The sequence below is a fragment of the Paramisgurnus dabryanus genome, chromosome 23 (assembly GCF_030506205.2).
Source record: "Paramisgurnus dabryanus chromosome 23, PD_genome_1.1, whole genome shotgun sequence".
NCBI classification, from domain to species: Eukaryota; Metazoa; Chordata; class Actinopteri; order Cypriniformes; family Cobitidae; genus Paramisgurnus; species Paramisgurnus dabryanus.
This window is the reverse complement of record NC_133359.1, coordinates 19,961,877-19,982,823: the sequence shown is the minus strand read 5'-3', so window position 1 is coordinate 19,982,823 and position 20,947 is coordinate 19,961,877. Positions and strand designations below refer to the sequence as shown.

At 37.4% G+C, this 20,947-nt stretch overlaps 1 protein-coding gene across 1 annotated transcript in view; it reads left to right on the top strand.

Annotated features, from left to right (window-relative positions):
• The window catches only part of muc2.1 (mucin 2.1), a 31,022-nt gene extending 13,968 nt beyond the window's left edge, over window positions 1-17,054 (top strand). The window contains exons 27-45 of the mRNA XM_073813406.1: window positions 307-6,768; window positions 6,867-7,024; window positions 7,201-7,375; window positions 7,527-7,774; window positions 7,876-8,059; window positions 8,646-8,856; window positions 8,951-9,126; window positions 9,259-9,328; window positions 11,102-11,202; window positions 11,341-11,372; window positions 13,093-13,270; window positions 13,368-13,472; window positions 13,610-13,650; window positions 13,920-14,042; window positions 14,141-14,242; window positions 14,465-14,593; window positions 14,688-14,727; window positions 14,887-15,010; window positions 16,677-17,054. Of these exons, the coding sequence (XP_073669507.1) occupies window positions 307-6,768; window positions 6,867-7,024; window positions 7,201-7,375; window positions 7,527-7,774; window positions 7,876-8,059; window positions 8,646-8,856; window positions 8,951-9,126; window positions 9,259-9,328; window positions 11,102-11,202; window positions 11,341-11,372; window positions 13,093-13,270; window positions 13,368-13,472; window positions 13,610-13,650; window positions 13,920-14,042; window positions 14,141-14,242; window positions 14,465-14,593; window positions 14,688-14,727; window positions 14,887-15,010; window positions 16,677-16,893 (8,876 nt within the window). The 3' untranslated portion in view covers window positions 16,894-17,054. The remainder of the gene's footprint in view (window positions 1-306; window positions 6,769-6,866; window positions 7,025-7,200; window positions 7,376-7,526; window positions 7,775-7,875; window positions 8,060-8,645; window positions 8,857-8,950; window positions 9,127-9,258; window positions 9,329-11,101; window positions 11,203-11,340; window positions 11,373-13,092; window positions 13,271-13,367; window positions 13,473-13,609; window positions 13,651-13,919; window positions 14,043-14,140; window positions 14,243-14,464; window positions 14,594-14,687; window positions 14,728-14,886; window positions 15,011-16,676) is intronic.
• The last annotated feature ends 3,893 nt before the right edge of the window (window positions 17,055-20,947 follow it).

The following is a 20,947-nucleotide window of genomic DNA, read 5'->3' as shown; positions in this document are numbered from 1 at the left end:
ATCCCGGAGAGGAGATCCCAACAGAAAAGCCCTGTCAGATATGGTATGAAACCTTTGAGTGGTTCACCCACCCCCGTAAAGTCACTGATGTTACAAATCAAAATATACAAAAACTTATGTTTAAATATTTCAAAAACATTCCTTTTACAGCATATGTGATGAAAATGGAAACATACAATGTTTTCAAAAACCTGGTAAGCAAAACAGAAAATAACATGTAGTTAAAACTCATCGGTTATAATTATCTCTCCACTATGCATTTAATGTTCATAATTAGCTAAATATAGTTGTGTCTGTGTCAAACAGGATGCTGTTACTACAATGGAACAGAATATGGTGACAATGATATAATTTACAATGTAACAGATGGCATGGGAATGTGCTACTATGCCATTTGTATAAATACCACTGTGATTGAAACACAGGAACCATGTAAACCTTCACCAACACCTCCTGAAAGTACTCCAACAACTACAATTACAGTGTCAACAACAGAATCAACCACTCCCTCACAACCACCCACTGTGTCCACATCTTCACCTACACCAACAGAAATTACAACAATTACAACAACAGGAACACCTCCTAGCAGTGCTCCAACAACAAAATTGACACAATCAACAACCATGTTAGGATCTACAACTTCCCCACAAACGCCCAAACCTCCCACTGTTTCCACATCTTCACCTACACCAACAGAAATTACAACAACAACAACAACAACAACGAGAACACCTCCTAGCAGTACTCCAACAACAAAAATGACACAATCAACAACCATGGTAGGATCTACAACTTCCTCACAAACGCCCAAACCTCCCACTGCTGAAATTACAATTACAACTGGAACACCTCCTGGCAGTATTACAACAACAAAAATGACACAATCAACAACCATGGTAGGATCTACAACTTCCTCACAAACACCCAAACCTCCCACTGTTTCCACATCTTCACCTACACCAACAGAAATTACAACAACAACAGGAACACCTCCTAGCAGTACTCCAACAACAAAAATGACACAATCAACAACCATGGTAGGATTTACAACTTCCCCACAAACACCCAAACCTCCCACTGTTTCCACATCTTCACCTACACCAACAGAAATTACAACAACAACATCAGGACCACCTCCTAGCAGTACTCCAACAACAAAAATGACACAATCAACAACCATGGTAGGATCTACAACTTCCTCACAAACGCCCAAACCTCCCACTGCTGAAATTACAATTACAACTGGAACACCTCCTGGCAGTATTACAACAACAAAAATGACACAATCAACAACCATGGTAGGATCTACAACTTCCTCACAAACACCCAAACCTCCCAATGTTTCCACATCTTCACCTACACCAACAGAAATTACAACAACAACAGGAACACCTCCTAGCAGTACTCCAACAACAAAAATGACACAATCAACAACCATGGTAGGATCTACAACTTCCTCACAAACGCCCAAACCTCCCACTGCTGAAATTACAATTACAACTGGAACATCTCCTGGCAGTACTCCAACAACAAAAATGACACAATCAACAACCATGGTAGGATCTACAACTTCCTCACAAACACCCAAACCTCCCACTGTTTCCACATCTTCACCTACACCAACAGAAATTACAACAACAACAACAGGACCACCTCCTAGCAGTACTCCAACAACAAAAATGACACAATCAACAACCATGGTAGGATCTACAACTTCCCCACAAACGCCCAAACCTCCCACTGCTGAAATTACAATTACAACTGGAACACCTCCTGGCAGTACTACAACAACAAAAATTACACAATCAACAACCATTGTAGGATCTACAACTTCCTCACAAACACCCAAACCTCCCACTGCTTCCACATCTTCACCTACACCAACAGAAATTACAACAACAACAACAGGAACACCTCCTAGCAGTACTCCAACAACAAAAATAACACAATCAACAACAGTAGTAGAATCTACCCCATCATCATCAACACCCAACTTGTCCACTGTTTCCACACCTATAGCATCTACAACAACAGAAACATCTATTTCATCAACTTCAAGTCCAACAACCTCATCAGGAACTCCAGAAACAATGTCACCTTGTGTGGATAAATGTGAGTGGTCTGAGTGGTTCAATGTATATAATCCTGTAACAGGAGGAGGGAATGACTTTGAGACATATGAAAATATAAAACAAAGTGGAAAAAATATCTGTGAACATCCAGAAGATATTGAATGTAGAGCTGTGAACCAACCGGACATTAGCTTTGAAGAATTTGTTAGTTCAACAAAACAAGTAGTCCAGTGCAATGTTTTATATGGTCTGCAGTGTGAGAAAAATAAACAGAACAACCGTCCCTATAAATGTTTTGACTATGAAATACGGGTCCTCTGCTGTTTTCCTTGTTCCACACCATCACCCACAACAACACCAACCTTTACATTTAGCACAACACAAACACCCTTAGGCTCAACATCCAGGCCATCTACCACATCCTCACAAACGCCCAAACCTCCCACTGTTTCCACATCTTCACCTACACCAACAGAAATTACAACAACAACAGGAACACCCCCTAGCAGTACTCCAACAACAAAATTGACACAATCAACAACCATGGTAGGATCTACAACTTCCCCACAAACGCCCAAACCTCCCACTGCTGAAATTACAATTACAACTGGAACACCTCCTGGCAGTATTACAACAACAAAAATGACACAATCAACAACCATGGTAGGATCTACAACTGCCTCACAAACACCAAAACCTCCCACTGTTTCCACATCTTCACCTACACCAACAGAAATTACAACAACAACAGGAACACCTCCTAGCAGTACTCCAACAACAAAAATTACACAATCAACAACCATGGTAGGATCTACAATTTCCTCACAAACGCCCAAACCTCACACTATTTCCACATCTTCACCTACACCAACAAAAATAACAACAACAACAACAACAGGAACAACTTCTGGTAGTACTCAGCCAACAAACATTATTGAATCAACAACCGAAACAGTAACTACATTATTAGTATCAACTAAGAGCAGCTCAACTCCTGAGCTACAAGTAACTACTGGTCCTACAAAAACAACACTACCCGTCTCAACCGAAAAACAAATAAATGGATCAACTGAATCTACAACAACCATAGAACCACCCACATCCTTACAAACGGCCAAATCAACCACTGTTTCAACATCTTTACCTACACCATCAAAAGTTACAATAACAACAGGAAAAACTCCTGGAAGTACTCCAACAACAGAACTAACACAATCAACAACAGGGGTTGGATCTACCACATCCTCACAAACACCAAAACCACCCACGGTTTCTACATCTTCACCTACACCGACAGAAAAGACTACAACAACAGGAACACCTCCTGAAAGTACTCCAACAACTAAAGTAACAGAATCAACAACAGTGGTAGTATCTACAACTTCCTCACAAACACCCAAACCACCCATTGTTTCTACATCTTCACCTACACCAACAGAAAAGGCTACAACAACAGGAACACCTCCTGGACCTACTCCAACAACTAAAGTAACAGAATCCACAACAGTGGTGGTATCTACAACTTCCTCACAAACACCCAAACCACCCACTGTTTCTACATCTTCACCTACACCAACAGAAAAGACTACAACAACAGGAACACCTCCTGGACCTACTCCAACAACTAAAGTAACAGAATCAACAACAGTGGTAGTATCTACAACTTCCTCACAAACACCCAAACCACCTGTTGTTTCTACATCTTCACCTACACCAACAACTTCTACAACAGGAACACCTCCTGGAGGTACTCCAACAACTAAAGTAACACAATCAACAACAGGGGTTGGATCTACCACATCCTCACAAACACCAAAACCACCCACTGTTTCTACATCTTCACCTACACCAACAGAAAAGGCTACAACAACAGGAACACCTCCTGGACCTACTCCAACAACTAAAGTAACAGAATCCACAACAGTGCTGGTATCTACAACTCCCTCACAAACACCCAAACCACCCACTGTTTCTACATCTTCACCTACACCAACAGAAAAGACTACAACAACAGGAACTCCTCCTGGACCTACTCCAACAACTAAAGTAACACAATCAACAACAGTGGTAGTATCCACAACTTCCTCACAAACACCCAAACCACCCATTGTTTCTACATCTTCACCTACACCAACAGAAAAGACTACAACAACAGGAACACCTCCTGGACCTACTCCAACAACTAAAGTAACAGAATCAACAACAGTGGTGGTATCTACAACTTCCTCACAAACACCCAAACCACCTGTTGTTTCTACATCTTCACCTACACCAACAATTTCTACAACAGGAACACCTCCTGGAGGTACTCCAACAACTAAAGTAACACAATCAACAACAGGGGTTGGATCTACCACATCCTCAAAAACACCAAAAACACCCACTGTTTCTACATCTTCACCTACACCAACAGAAAAGACTACAACAACAGGAACACCTCCTGGACCTACTCCAACAACTAAAGTAACAGAATCAACAACAGTGGTAGTATCTACAACTTCCTCACAAACACCCAAACCACCCATTGTTTCTACATCTTCACCTACACCAACAGAAAAGGCTACAACAACAGGAACACCTCCTGGACCTACTCCAACAACTAAAGTAACAGAATCCACAACAGTGCTGGTATCTACAACTCCCTCACAAACACCCAAACCACCCACTGTTTCTACATCTTCACCTACACCAACAGAAAAGACTACAACAACAGGAACTCCTCCTGGACCTACTCCAACAACTAAAGTAACACAATCAACAACAGTGGTAGTATCCACAACTTCCTCACAAACACCCAAACCACCCATTGTTTCTATATCTTCACCTACACCAACAGAAAAGACTACAACAACAGGAACACCTCCTGGACCTACTCCAACAACTAAAGTAACAGAATCAACAACAGTGGTGGTATCTACAACTTCCTCACAAACACCCAAACCACCTGTTGTTTCCACATCTTCACCTACACCAACAATTTCTACAACAGGAACACCTCCTGGAGGTACTCCAACAACTAAAGTAACACAATCAACAACAGGGGTTGGATCTACCACATCCTCAAAAACACCAAAAACACCCACTGTTTCTACATCTTCACCTACACCAACAGAAAAGACTACAACAACAGGAACACCTCCTGGACCTACTCCAACAACTAAAGTAACAGAATCAACAACAGTGGTAGTATCTACAACTTCCTCACAAACACCCAAACCACCCATTGTTTCTACATCTTCACCTACACCAACAGAAAAGGCTACAACAACAGGAACACCTCCTGGACCTACTCCAACAACTAAAGTAACAGAATCCACAACAGTGGTGGTATCTACAACTTCCTCACAAACACCCAAACCACCCACTGTTTCTACATCTTCACCTACACCAACAGAAAAGACTACAACAACAGGAACACCTCCTGGACCTACTCCAACAACTAAAGTAACAGAATCAACAACAGTGGTAGTATCTACAACTTCCTCACAAACACCCAAACCACCTGTTGTTTCTACATCTTCACCTACACCAACAGAAAAGACTACAACAACAGCAACACCTCCTGGACCTACTCCAACAACTAAAGTAACAGAATCAACAACAGTGGTAGTATCTACAACTTCCTCACAAACACCCAAACCACCCATTATTTCTACATCTTCACCTACACCAACAGAAAAGACTACAACAACAGGAACACCTCCTGGAAGTACTTCAACAACTAAAGTAACACAATCAACAACAGTGGTGGTATCTACAACTTCCTCACAAACACCCAAACCTCCCACTGTTTCTACATCTTCACCTACACCAACAACTTCTACAACAGGAATACCTACTGGAAGTACTCCATCAACTAAAGAAACACAATCAACAACAGTGGTAGTATCTACAACTTCCTCACAAACACCCAAACCAACCACTGTTTCTACATCTTCACCTACACCAGCAAAAGTTACAATAACAACAGAAACACCTCCTGAAATTACTCCAACAACAAAACTAACACAATCAACAATAGGGGTTGGATCTACCACATCTTCACAAACACCAAAACCACCCACTGTTTCTACATCTTCACCTACACCAACAGAAAAGACTACAACAACAGGAACACCTCCTGGACCTACTCCAACAACTAAAGTAACAGAATCAACAACAGTGGTGGTATCTACAACTTCCTCACGAACACCCAAACCACCCACTGTTTCTACATCTTCACCTACACCAACAACTTCTACAACAGGAACACCTCCTGGAGGTACTCCAACAACTAAAGTAACACAATCAACAACAGGGGTTGGATCTACCACATCCTCACAAACACCAAAACCACCCACTGTTTCTACATCTTCACCTACACCAACAGAAAAGACTACAACAACAGGAACACCTCCTGGACCTACTCCAACAACTAAAGTAACAGAATCAACAACAGTGGTGGTATCTACAACTTCCTCACAAACACCCAAACCACCCATCGTTTCTACATCTTCACCTACACCAACAAGAATTACTACTACAACAACAACAACAGGAACACCTACTGTTTCATCTACACGTCCTGGAAGCACTCCACCGACCTCATCCACAAAGCCCTTAACAACAACTATAAAGACAACCCTTTCTACATCTACCCGTCCTAGCACTACACCCTGTATTTGTGAATTTAATGGAATGCAGTATGAGCCTGGTTAGTACATTTCTAAAATGTATAAATATATCTGCAATAAGCAAATATATCTGCATTTCTTTTACTATTTTTTCACACCATTCCTTTTATTGTTGTAGGAGATACAATCCTCGACAATGTGCACCTTGGCTCTGGGATCTGCCTTACCATGGTCTGCTCTGACATCTGTGTGATTCAGAATAAAACAAACCCATGTCCAACTTCACCAACACCAACTCCCACTCCATACTACGACTGCCCTGAATGGGACAAAAATGTACAATTAAACATAATTTTCATTTCATGACTAAATAATTAGCTTAAAAATTAATTTTATTTGACAACTCTACATGCAATATTTAAATAATCCACGGAGCCAACATAGAACAGAATGCAGTTTTGCATGCAATTTTGTAACTTATCTAATACTAGAACTTTCTGCATTATAACCAGACCAATGAGACCTTCATCCTGTGTAACTGCACCATGGCTAGATGCATAGAGGACAACATCATTGAGATTATCCCATACGAATGTCCCCCACTCCAAAACATCACATGTGCTAATGGAAAGAACCCAGTGCTGGTATATGATGAGCATTACTGCTGCCAGCATTACGCATGTGACTGTGAGTAACCTGGTCTTTCTTAATCTCTACATAAGACTTCTATGTAATGTAATTTATGAATGTTCATATTTTTTATTTCATGAACAGAGAAAGAAAATATTTTTTTCCAATCGAAAATAACATTCATTCGTTATTGCTCTTCTCATTTTAGGCTTTTGTGAAGGCTGGGGCGATCCTCATTACATCACATTTGATGGAACGTTTTACAGTTATCAAGGAAACTGCACTTATACATTAATGGAAGAAATTCGGCCTCACTATCATTTGAAGATCTACATTGATAATGTCTTTTGTGACCCCATTGAGCGTGTTTCCTGTCCAAGGTCAATTATTGTATCGTATAACAACCAAGTCATTACACTTACAAATCACAATTTATTTGGAGGTGCAGATCTAGAGGTGAGGCTTCCTAGGTTTTTGATTCTAAATAGTATTGATATGTTTTTTGTCTATATGATGGGTGTAAATATAAATCTCCTGATTGACTCTTCACCAATAAGGCTTCAATGGACAATAAAAAGCTAAGACTGCCTTTTAGTCGTAATGGAGTGAGGGTGGTGAGCTCAAGCTTGGATTTATTCCTGGAGATTCCGCAGCTGGATGTCATTGTAACATTCGGAGCCACCGGCTTTAGCATCAACCTGCCATTCAAGCATTTTGGAAACAACACACAAGGGCACTGTGGTGAGTTAGCAAGCAAAATAAACATTCTCAAGATTTAACATTATCAAGTCGTTGAACATGCTCACGTTACAACAGCAATGCTATCTATTGCTCATGTCCCTGTAAACTCCTCTCATTGGAAATGAACATGGTCTGGTTGCATTGTCACTGCAGAGGATTAGGCAGGATCGACTTGGCTGGAACCTGGAGGACCTTGTCAAGGCTCAAATTACAGCACTAATAAACTACGTAGTAATACGAATAAGTTTTTTGTCTGAAACTGCAGAATGTAGCCTCTATTTAGATATATATCTATGGTTCGAGTTGTGCAATTGAGTAGAGGCAGGGGCTAATTTGCATATTCACAGATCCATGTACTGTATAAATGAGGCAAGGTTGTAGAGTTATATTCAGGCTGTTTTAAAGCATGAAGAAATTACTGTGACTGGTAAAACCTTTATTATGATGCTCAAAGATGCATTTTAAATTATACAATTCTTGACTTCAGGGAGATATGCATACATATCCTGTTAAAATGTTTAAACTTTTAATGATGTAAAAACATATGGATAGTGACAACATGTTTTTTGCCCATAATCCTCTTAAGGAACATGCAACAATAACGTGGCCGATGACTGTATGCTTCCCGGAGGAATCTTGGTGCCTGACTGTGCAGTGATGGCGGATTACTGGCCAGCTAACATCAAAAATGGTGAAATATGCACTAAACCGACTGTGTTACCTACAGTGGCAACAAGCCCCAAACCCACACCCAGCAATTGCCAGGCTCTTCCGGAATGCAACCTCCTGAACAGCAAGTGAGCTGATGTGTTTTTACAGTGAAGTGCAACAAACTTTGTGTAATAAATATTTTTTGTGCTGCTTTTATCGCCTGTTCTTTGTTTTCCCTAGGTTGTTCGAACAGTGCCATGCCTATGTGTCTCCAGATAACTTCTTTACAGGCTGTCAATATGACAGCTGTCATATGAGCAACCATGCCGTGGTGTGTACGAGTCTGCAGAGCTATGCAAGGGCTTGTTCTCAGTTTGGCCTCTGCATAAACTGGAGAAACTACACAAGCCTCTGCAGTGAGTAATAAACACAATGACTGTATGCCTGTACTTAAATTACATCTTGAATCCTAGAGTTTTTCAAGCAGCTCTACTGTATGTGTTAGCTACTGTATACATCAAGTGTTGTATTTATCTTTTCTTCCTTAGACATTGAATGCCCAATAGGTAAAATCTTCAAGCCATGTGGCCCAGCTGAACCCCAAACCTGTGAAGACCAGTATGACCTTTTATCTGCAATGTTATTTTCAAGTCATTTAAACAATAGTGAAAAAGATGCATGTGCATTATACAGTATGTTATGCTATGCTTTGTAATATGGCAATATATGAAGAGCTCAGATGCAAAACCCTCTAAGGGAGTTTTTACACTGGGCTCAGTTGCTGCCCGAGTGCGAATGTTGCTGGTGCCCCCGCAGCGTTGGACTGGTTTCACACTCATTTGATTCTAGCGAATCTTGGTTTACTTGCGTAATCTCACGTCATCACCGACGTGTATGTACAAGAGGATGTAAATCACAACGCGATTGAGCATGTTTTTTGTTTTTTAATAAGTTGATATTATCATGCACAGCGAGCGACAGCTGCGCATATGTGTTTTGTAATGCAGAACTCATCAGTTGTCATAGTAATTGTGCATTGTGACTTCATTGGCTAAAACGCAAGCACAAGTTACTTTGCATCCTGGATGAGTGCGCACCCGAGTCCGAATTGCACCACAGTCCACTGCAACCGAGCTCAGACCACCTCCTTTAGGTGGTTCGCAGGTTTGGTATCCTGGTGCGCTCCCAGCTTCGCATGACAGCTTTCGAGTTACATGTTTTTCTTGTAAATGAGCATTTTTTTATCAGGCTCTTATGTTTAGGTGCAGTAATTTCACTTTAATGGCAATGATTGAAATGGTTTATTTTCACAAACGTCACTTTAGTCAATTAATTGTTATTTAAAGGTGCAATTTGGAACTTTTAAAAGGATCTCTTGACAGAAATTCAATTCAATATAATATAAATAACTATATCATCAGTGGTGTATATTGACCTTACAAAATGTATTATTTTTATTACCTTTAAAGGTGCTCTAAGCGAATTGACGCGTTTTAGACTATAAAAATTTTTTGTTACATACAGCAAACATCTCCTCACTATCTGCTTGCTGCCTGTCCGCTGATCAAACTGTAAAAAACGCGATCTCTGTAGACAGCCCAGGCTTCACAAACGGCAATAACAACACAGTGGCCAAACCTACAAACAGAAACCATAACAAAGTGTTCCAGCCAATAAACGACAAGAAGGATTTGGGGGTGGGGGTTGGGCGCATTCATGAAAGCACGGAAGGGAGGGGGAGGAGTTAGCTACGCTCCGTCTGTTTGAAAACAATTCAAACGTCAACAAAAACTAACGTCTCGCAGATTCACTTAGAACGCCTTTAAAATGAGCTGATTTTAAGATTAATCCACCACGTGTCTCTTTACATGGAAGTCACCGTCATGTTTCTACAGTAGTCCTAAATGAACAAACTTCTCTACAGAGTGCATTTAGTCCCTAGGGTGTCTCAGATGACAACATGTTTTTCCTGTTGCAGCTACAGTAGCTTCTCTTTGCGTTTCGAAATTGAGGTCGGCTGCAATTCGCAATATTTTGCACCTTGACATACGTGTGCATTTAGAGGACTTGAAAAATGTCCGAAAAGTTGAAAGGATTTAGCCAAGAAACCAGTTTTTCTAAATGGCCTAATGCTGGGATTAAGTGAATTTAAAGCGAAAATATTTAATGAATAATACCTGCCTAGGGCATTTGGTCATTATCTCATTTCTGACGGAGGTGGCGTTTAGCTGCTTTTGCATCTAAGCTCTTCCTATGCACCTGCATATGGGGGCAGCATTATTGAACAGCTTGTAAAGCAGCTTTGTTCCAAAAATGCTGTATATAGGATGATGTTTACCTCACTGTGGTGTGCATGTATTGTTTGTAACAAACTTTAAAAAAAAATTGCAGACCTGAACAGAGCAGTATTGAAATGAGCACTGAGGGATGCTTTTGCCCAGATGGAATGATGCTCTTCAACAAAGAATCAGGAGTCTGTGTGGAAAAATGCGGTGAGAAGTCAATGAATCAAATGTGTTTGTATTAGTGTAAGCTTAAATAGCCTAAATCTCTTTACATCAGACAGAGCAACATGCTTGTCTTAAATGTTTCTGGATGATGTTTTTTCTCATGTTGCTCTTTTGTAATAGGATGCCTGGATGCATCAGGGACACCACGTGAGGTGCGTTCGCTTTTCTGCCATTCAATTGATGTTTATACTTTTTATTAAAATAAAAATAGAATTTATTATTATAGAGATTATTATTATTATATAGTATTTGTGGTAGCAATTTATTTTACAGTACGTGTACTAACCTTGTACATATATGGTAAATAAGTTGTACTTACCGACAAATGTGTGGTACTTACTTTTAGGTATCTACATGGTAATTAATTGGTATCATTACTGTACTTACCAATAGTAGGCCTACATACTTGGTAGTTATTATGTAACTCTAGGTAAGTACTGGGTAATAACAGATACATACTTATAGTGCAGGTATACTATAACTAACGAGAAACATAACTGTACTTACAAATAAATGTACAATACAGTATAAGTATTTAGTATTTACAGGCAAGTTAGGGTAAATGACAGGTATTTATAGTGTACATATATGATACATACACCCTAACTTGCCTGTAAATACTAAATACTTATATTGTACATTTATTTGTAAGTACAGTAATGTTTCTCGTTAGTTACAGTATACCTACACAATAAGTATGTATCTGTTATTACCCAGTACTTATCTAGAGTTACATAATAACTACTACCAAGTATGTATCACTGGTAAGTACAGTAATGATACCAATTAATTACCATGTAGATACCTAAAAGAAAGTACCACACATTTGTCGGTAATATATGTACAAGGTAAGTACACGTACTGTAAAATAAACTGCTACCGTATTTGTTATACTGCCATCTATATCTTGTGATAGCAAAATATTAATGATAATTTTAATTGAACAATTTCCAAATATTTGTATTATTTTTATGTTTTCTGGAGTTTTAAAACTTAAAGGAAAACTTTGGCAAAAATGAAAATTACCCCATGATTTACTCACCCTCAAGCCATCTGAGATACATATGTATATCATCTTTCAGGTGAACACAATTTGAGTTTAGTAAATGTCCTGCCTCTTTCAAACTTCATAACAGTAGAAAACAGAGTCCACGACTTTCAATAGTAAATATGTATCTCGGATGGCTTGAGGGTGAGTAAATCATGGGGTAATTCAATTTGTTTTGCCGAACTATGTCTTTGGGTACCTTTGGAAATCATACAAGCAGCATTAACATGCTGGTAAATCATTTCAAATCATTAAAGCTTTAATCTGTAACTTTATATTGGTTACAAATAAACAAAAATCAGGAACCGAATGAGTACATAAAGAATCAGTATTCAAAACTCTCTCCTTACCCCAATTCATGTCAGATTTCACAGAAAATGTCAGTTGTCTGTCAACTAACATAAATATTCACTGTAAAAAGTGAAAGTTGGATCTATTTTAAAAAATTGCTTCAGTTGGTAACACCTAAAAATGTAAATTAAAATGGAGAATTTAAGTTAATAAAAAATAAAACCTTTTAGGTGTTACCAATCAAAGTACGTTTTTACGTTGATCCAACATTCACTTTTTACAGTGTAAGTAACCTGCAATTGCATGTTACAAACAGAGATGGCGACACATTAGCAAAACTTACAGACTGCAGCTTTAATGAATTTAGATCACAGAGTTACAAGGTTGTTGTCTCAAAAGAAAAATTCCTGTGCCTGCAAGCTCACTAGATTTTGGGATACAGCCCTGCTACTGCTAATAGTAAATGTAAAGAATAATTAAGTGAAAATGACCAGACAAGACTTTCAGCTATGCCCTCTTGGTTTTTATGGCAGTTTGGTGAGGTCTTCGAGTACAACTGCGGGGAATGTGTCTGTGAAAGGGACACCAAATCTGTCAACTGTAAGCCCAAACAGTGTCAAGATTCTGTCCCTGAGAGCTGCACACAACCTGGCTTAGTGTTGGTGAATGTCACCGATCCCTCTGACCCATGCTGCACCAAACAAGTTTGCGGTACGATAATTTTGTTTACGTTTTAAAAAGCGATAGCATTTTTCATTTTTTAGCATCGTTCTAACATCGTCTCTTGCCTCTCTGTTTCATAACATAGATTGTGATATAACTTCATGCCCACCTTTGAAAAAGATGTGTGAGATTGGATATTCTTCAGAATTGGAGGTGCCTGAGGGAAAATGCTGTCCAGAAATTATATGCGGTATTGCTGTTTGTCCTTAACACTTGCATCTATTCATTCACATTGCATTGTATTTTATAACTGTTGCTATATGTGTTCCCCAGAATAGCATTTTATACTATTTGTTTTTTCTTTAATGTTTTTTTTTGCATCCACAGTGCCCAAAAAAGTCTGTGTCTTTGACAATAAAGAATATGAGGTAACTAAAACAACTACATTTAAACTAAAGAATTTGAAATAATTTGCTTTGTAATAATAATGTCTGGCCTAATAAAATTAATATGATGTTCATGTAGCTTAGTTATACAGCATTTCATTGGCAGCACAAAAGGTTGTTGGTTCAATCACAGGAACACACATAATGATAAAATGTATATCTTGTAAATGCACTGTATGTCGCTTTGTATAAAAGCGTCCACCAAATGCGTAAATGTAATGTTACCCATATCTCTCCTCTTACAATCCCAGCCTGGTAGCCACATCCCCGTTGTTAACTGTCAAGAATGTAAATGTACTCGGGAAGTGGATCCTAAAACACAGTGGTTCAAAGTCAGCTGCAAAATGGTGACATGCAACAAAGTCTGTGATGATGTAAGTCATGTGTCACAGCTTCTCATTCTGATTTAGTAGTATTTCTGATTAGCTTGTCTATGGATCAAATGTATATTTACTTTACTCGTCTTGTTTAGGGGTATGAATATCAAGAGCCTGTAAGCTATAAGGACTGCTGTGGGAAGTGCGTGCAAACTCACTGTATCGTCAATGTCAATGGCACGCAACATATACTGAAGGTGAGGTCAAAGCCAAAGATCACTTCTTCTCTAGTAAAGATGACGATTTGCTGAAAAGCAAAGTAGGCACAGTTACCACACCATAGAAATCCTGTTATCATGCACCTGGAAAATGGACAGTTGCTCCAAATGCCAAAAGTATCCATATAGGAAATCTGCACTATACACCAATAATTTTTTATATGAAATATGTATTGTACTTTGTTCTCATTCTCCTTACAGGAGGGAGATGTTTTGCCCACTACTGACCAAGATTGTGACAGAATCACGTGCACTAAAGTTAATGGACATTTCGTCACTGATAACTACAAAGTCCAGTGCCCTGCTTTCAACATCTCCAACTGCCAGCCTGTATGTCTTAAATGACCATAAATGTTAAATGTGCTCATGGTGAATAAATTACTTATATGATATGACATTTTGCTTACGTGTTTTGCTTTAATAGGGTACAGTAAAGCTCATGGCTGATGGCTGCTGCTACTTCTGTGAGTATTTCGAAAAAACTTATTAAACAATGCTGCTATCGTGCTCAGTTTATAGCTTTTACAATAGATTTCAATAATCTGTCCTTATAATGTCCTTTCTGTTGATTTTAGCTCAAGACCTGTTTAATGTGTCTGTATTTTTTCACATCATGTTTGTAGGTGAGGAAAAGATTAAGAGCTGTCAAGTGCAGATTGTTCACGATTATATCGTTTTCGACGGCTGCCAATCAGAGAATAAAATGGACCTGACGTTCTGTGAGGGAGAATGTGGCAGTTATACCAGGTGAGTTTATGTGTACTCTAAAAATGTTGAGATGCACAAGGCTACCTGTTTCAGCTGCAAATATGCCCATTGAAAATTTAGTACAATGCAAATACATTAAAGAACCATTTTTGTAGAGTACACATAAATGGTTCTTTAATGTATTTGCATTGTACTAAAATGCGTTCATTTTCAATGGGCATATTTGCAGCTGAAACAGGTAGTTTTGTGCATCTCAACATTTTTAACATTAACATTTTAGTATAACATTAAAGTCATTACACTGCAAAATAAAAAAAAAATGACTTTCTTACTTAGTTTCTTACTTTGGCAGATAATTTTGCTTGTTTTAAGCACTAATTCACTTAAATTGTATATTTTGTGTCTAAAAACTAAACTTATTTTGTTAGGTCAATTTGCTCATCAATAAAATATATCTTGATTTAAGAATTTTTACATATTTCTACTTAAAACAAGACCAAAATACTAAGTAAGAAAGTCATTTTTTGCAGTATACACACACAAAAAAAATCATTTTTAAGAAAAAGTTTTCTTAGTATTTTTGACTTGTTTTCAGTAAAAATATCTAAAAATTTTAAAATTCTTCTTGATGAGCAAAACAACCCAAGAAATTAAGTCTAGTTTTTAGACCAAAAATATCTAATTTAAGTGATTTTGTGTATAAAACAAGCAAAAAAAATCTGCAAAAAATACTTAGTATTTTTGACTTTTTTTAGTAAAAATATTTAAAATTATTAAATTATTAAATTCTTCTTAATTAGCAAAACGACCAAAGAAAATAAGTCTAGTTTTTAGACCAAAAATATCAAATATAAGTGATTTTCTTGAATTTTTCTTGAATTTAGTGTTTAATTAAAATTTTCAAGATTTTTTTGCTTACCCCATTGGCAGATTTTTGTGCTTGTTTTATGCACAAAATCACTTAAATTTGATATTTTTGGTCTAAAAACTAGACTTATTTTCTTGGGTCGTTTTGCTCATCAAGAAAAAGCATCTTAATTTAAGAATTTGTATATTTTTACTGAAAACAAGACAAAAATACTAAGAATTTTTTTTCTTGAAAATCATTTTTGCAGTGTAGTGGCGTGGCCCAAGCTTTTCTTCCCTTAAATTACTTTTACTTTTATACTTTAAGTAGTTTTGAAATCAGCACTTTAACAGTTTTACTTGAGTAAAAAGCTTGAGTTCAAATTTTAAAGAAGTATTTTTAAAAAACAGTTGTTTATGTTAGTTTATGCATTAACGGTTACTTTTGGTTATGCATTAGTAAATGCTTGTTGACATAAGCTAAGATTGGTCAAGTATGGTTTATTGCTAGTTCATGTTAGCGTATGCAATAACTAATTTTAACAAAAAAAGAGTTTGGTTTCAAAATGTCTTTTTATATTTTTTGTCAAAACATGTTTATTAATATGTTACCATGTTTCTGTTGTGCTTTATTGTGCTACTTAGCTGATTTTTTTCAGTTATGAAGGTTTATAGACTGAGACAGAGTAGGTCAAATCAAACTTTGATCCTCCTAATCTGACAATTTTTTCATTACCTTCATTTCTGTTGTTCTCTCTCTCTCTCTCTCTCTCTCTCTCTCTCTCTCTCTCTCTCTCTCTCTCTCTCTCTCTCTCTCTCTCTCTCTCTCTCTCTCTCTCTCTTTCTTTCACATACACAGGTACACTGAACCCAAGTTCTCCACCTGTAGCTGTTGCCAGGCAACCAACACAAGTAATAGAACAGTGTCTCTCGGTTGTCCAAGTGGAGGCAAAATACATCACACGTTCATTCATGTCAATAAGTGCACCTGTAGTAAAACAGCCTGTCATGAAACTGGATTTAACCAACAGAAGCTTGAAAACTCCCGTAAGAAACGCGGCTTTCAACTTACATGAGCTCTTAATGACTCCATATGTCAATGAGCCGTCAAATAACTGTGTGAAGCTTGTAATCTGAATTTAATTTAATTGCATTGCTATGTTTAACTATTTCAAAAGCTTAATTTCTTTCTCAATTGATCTTTGGATAAATGTGCATTTTCTGCTTGTATTTGAAATTAAACACAATTAAAGCAATAAAAGATTGTCATTCATTATTGTAAATTATTATTTATAGCTCTTTGCTATTCTCAGTACTACATGGTGAATTGGACTCGCTATAGAAATTAACTAGGGCTGTAAATTGGTCATAGTGTAATGGCTGATCAGTGTACATTAGTGGTGTAACGGATCGCAGTTGATCCGTGATCCGTATGGATCACGACCCACGGTTCGGCTTCCATGTGATTCGCGGATTAATACGCAAATTTAAATAGGGAAAGTTTATCATTTGTAAGGGTTTCGAAGGTTTGCAAATGTTAACATTCAAGTGATTTTAAACCATTTAACTGCAAAAAGGCGCTAAAGTGAGCAGTTTACTTAACGCACAAACGCACATGCGGTTGAATGCGTCCGGTCCAGCTCGAGTCCAACGTGATCATCCTTCAAAGATCAGAACTTGCGCTACTCTCTCTCATACTGTAGTGTATTAAAATACATTTGGCTAATAGAGCAATGAAAAACAACGTAACGTTTTTATGTGGGACGGCTGTTTATGCCACGCTGTTTGTAATTCGCCGTCTGTCTGTGTGTGTGCGTGCGTTTAAGGGGATTCAGTAGTGCACACGCGGAGAGATATGCAATCTTTGCATATTTGGTCTTAAAGAGACAGTAAGCTCAATTGACCTACTTAAGTCTGTCTCATTAATGTTAATCAAACAACCTAAGACAAAGAGAAAATCACTTCTGAAGCTATAAAAAATAATAATTAATTTATAATATAATAATTAAATTAATACAATAAATGCAGTGTTATTATTCAATTGATTTCTGTACCTAACCTTACATAATGTGCAACTTTGTTCTTTTTTATAAATGTTTGTAATTTCTTGATTTGTTATTAGATTTTTCCCATACTTTTTTTTGCTGATCCGAAAAATGATCCGATCCGTGCCTCAAAAACCGTAATGTGATCCAAACCGTGAGTTTTGTGATCCGTTGCACCCTTATATTAATGCATCAGAACATTATATAAACCTGGGGGTGGCATGGCATCATGCTCATTACCTGAATTTTGCCCATTTGGGCAATTGTTGGGCTTGACCCCAGTAGGGCTGCTTAACAACTGTCTGTAACCATTAAAAATGTGTTCTTTTTACTTGAAAATTGTGTCTTTTTAAAGCTATTTATATGGTAACCAGAAATAAAAAATATATTCATGTTAAGTAAGTACTAACCAGTGTCACTTGGAGGTGAAACAACACGGATATGAGTACACAGGGTAATGGAGATAACATGTTTAAACATTTAAATGTTTGACAGTATTTGTTTTCCATGGTATTCAGCAAGTTCCGTTTCGCTGGCAAACAGACCAGGACAGAGCCACCAATAACTCTGCTGCATGCTACTTCAGTTGCATTACTTTATATGTTTAAACTATTTTTTATCAATACTTATTTGTGTTTATATATGGTCAGCGATGTTGATGCTTTTACATACTATATTACTGTATATCCACAGAAAACACAGGAATAATTCTTTAAAAATTATGTTGACCTTTACACATTGGTACAGATTGATACAGAAAAGGTTCCAAATCTTGAAGCAAGCACCAAAACAGACAAAAAAGCATGATAAAAGTTTAATGAAAGAGACAGAAGCATAGTCACTATTTTCCAAGTCATGTGAGATCTTTGTGTGAGAAACACTCTTAAAAATAAAGGACCTCAAAGTGTTCCTCACAGCAAGCCATTTTTGAATCTCCAAAGATCAAAGGTTCTTAAAAACAGTTTTCCACTACTAGGAACCTTTTGTAAAACAGAAAAGTTAATGTTTCTTTATGGAACCATACAGCCAATATTAGTTCTTCAATGTTAAGTTTGAATTTTTTAAGTTAAAGTAACACAAAAGTATGTTGATTTGATATACTTTCTACAGTATGGCACCCTTTTTATATAAGTGTGTTGTGCAGTGCCTTAGCAGTAGTGTTGTAGTCAAGACCAGCTAAACCAAGACCAAGTCATGACCAAGACCAAGACAGGTCGAGACCGAGACAAGACCAAGACTTTAAAGGGTCAAGACCAAGTCAAGACCAAGACAGGCCGAGACCAAGTCAAGACCAAGAACAGTGCAAGTCACTGCATTAAAACACTTATGATAAAATGTGGAATATACAAATGATAAGGTACTTCTTGTCTGTCTGTGTGTGTGCGTTTGTGTGTCTGTGTGTGTGTGTGTGTGTGTGTGTGTGTGCGTGTGTGTGTGTGTGTGTGTGTGTGTGTATGCCATCAGAGAAGTTGATCAAATAATCAAAGGCATTGCAGATATGTGGGAATTTGATCTTTGTCAGTAAGCAAATAAAAGTGAACAAACACTAAAGAGCTGAAATCAACTTAACCATTTATTCTGAACTGTCTTTCCATGGCTTGCCATCCACTTAACACAATGCAGGTGTTTTTAGTAATAAAATTAGAAATATTGTCATTGGGAGAAACTTAAACAAAGCTTAAACAATGCCAACATCATATGCCAAACCTGAATAAACTGCATAAAATTAATGATAAAAAATACATTTGTGATGTGCCATCAGTTGTGGTCTTGACCGGTCTTGAAATAAAATTCCAAATCCTCTTTGAGACCGAGACGAGACCGAGTAAAATGGGGTTGATTCCAAGACGAGACCAAGACCTTTAAAAAGTGGCTACTAACAAGTACTTAGCAGCACAAAGGTCATAGGTTCAAACCCAGGGAACACACATACTGATTTGACGATTCTTGAATAATATTACTAAGCGAAACGATTTATTTCTAGTAACACCTAGTGTTAGCCTATGGACGAGCGGGGCACAACCTAGCACTTTTTGACTTTGGCCCTATCATTCAAAAAATATTTAAGTTAGATTAATATATTTTTTACACAATCAAGACACACATCTCTGCTACAAATTAACACTTAAAGTTTGTTTGTGGGACCTACCGTTATCGTACAATTACAAAGAAAGTGACAGGAGTGCAAACGTTACAACTTACCCCATAGGTGGCAGTGTTTTCCGCAGGATTTTGAGAGACTGTGGCGGTGATGATGTCACACGCCGATTAGCATATATGTGACATCATTGCATCGTGTTTTACTGTTTGATCTGTCACATTATATTGCATTTTTTTATTAGATTTTTTTTGTCAACAAAAAAATCCATTTGCCTCATTTTGCACATGAAAACATAAAAACGTATAAGTACATACATACAGTTATGCATATACACATACATAACCTTACAAAATAAAATAATTACAAAATCATTCAAAAGAAAAAAGTTTTTTCCCTTCCATTACACTTTTATTGACCAAAAGGTGTAGGCTGAAGCAAAAGCTTATTATGCCTACCCTTAACTCCACACAAGCAGCACTAATTATCATTAATTTAATATAGCGATATAAAATATTTTCAGTATATATTTAGAAGAACATGCATTATTATTTTTATTGTTATTATTATCACTATTAATTTCATCATCGCTATTCAATATATCTTTTCATTACCAATCCTTTATAACGTATTTCAAATTGTATTAATGACCTGGCTTTTTTAACTGATCAGGAAAGCTATTCCAAAGCGGAACACCTTTATTTGATGCAGTTTCTTCTTAAATTGGTTCTACAATATGGTATATTTAACACAACTGAATGCTATTTTTACATATTATCTGTTCTGTTGTCTATAAAATAGTGACGAAACAGGACCCATTAACGACCCATGACCTAGTAACTCTTTGTTTAATCCAATCAGCTCTTTCTTTAACTGCTGCTAAAAACGCGCCCTCATCTGACAAATTCGCCATACATTTACATTGAGGCCGTACTGATGTTGCTCTTCTCATCAGTGTTGTTGTGTTATGAGTACTTTTTTTATTTT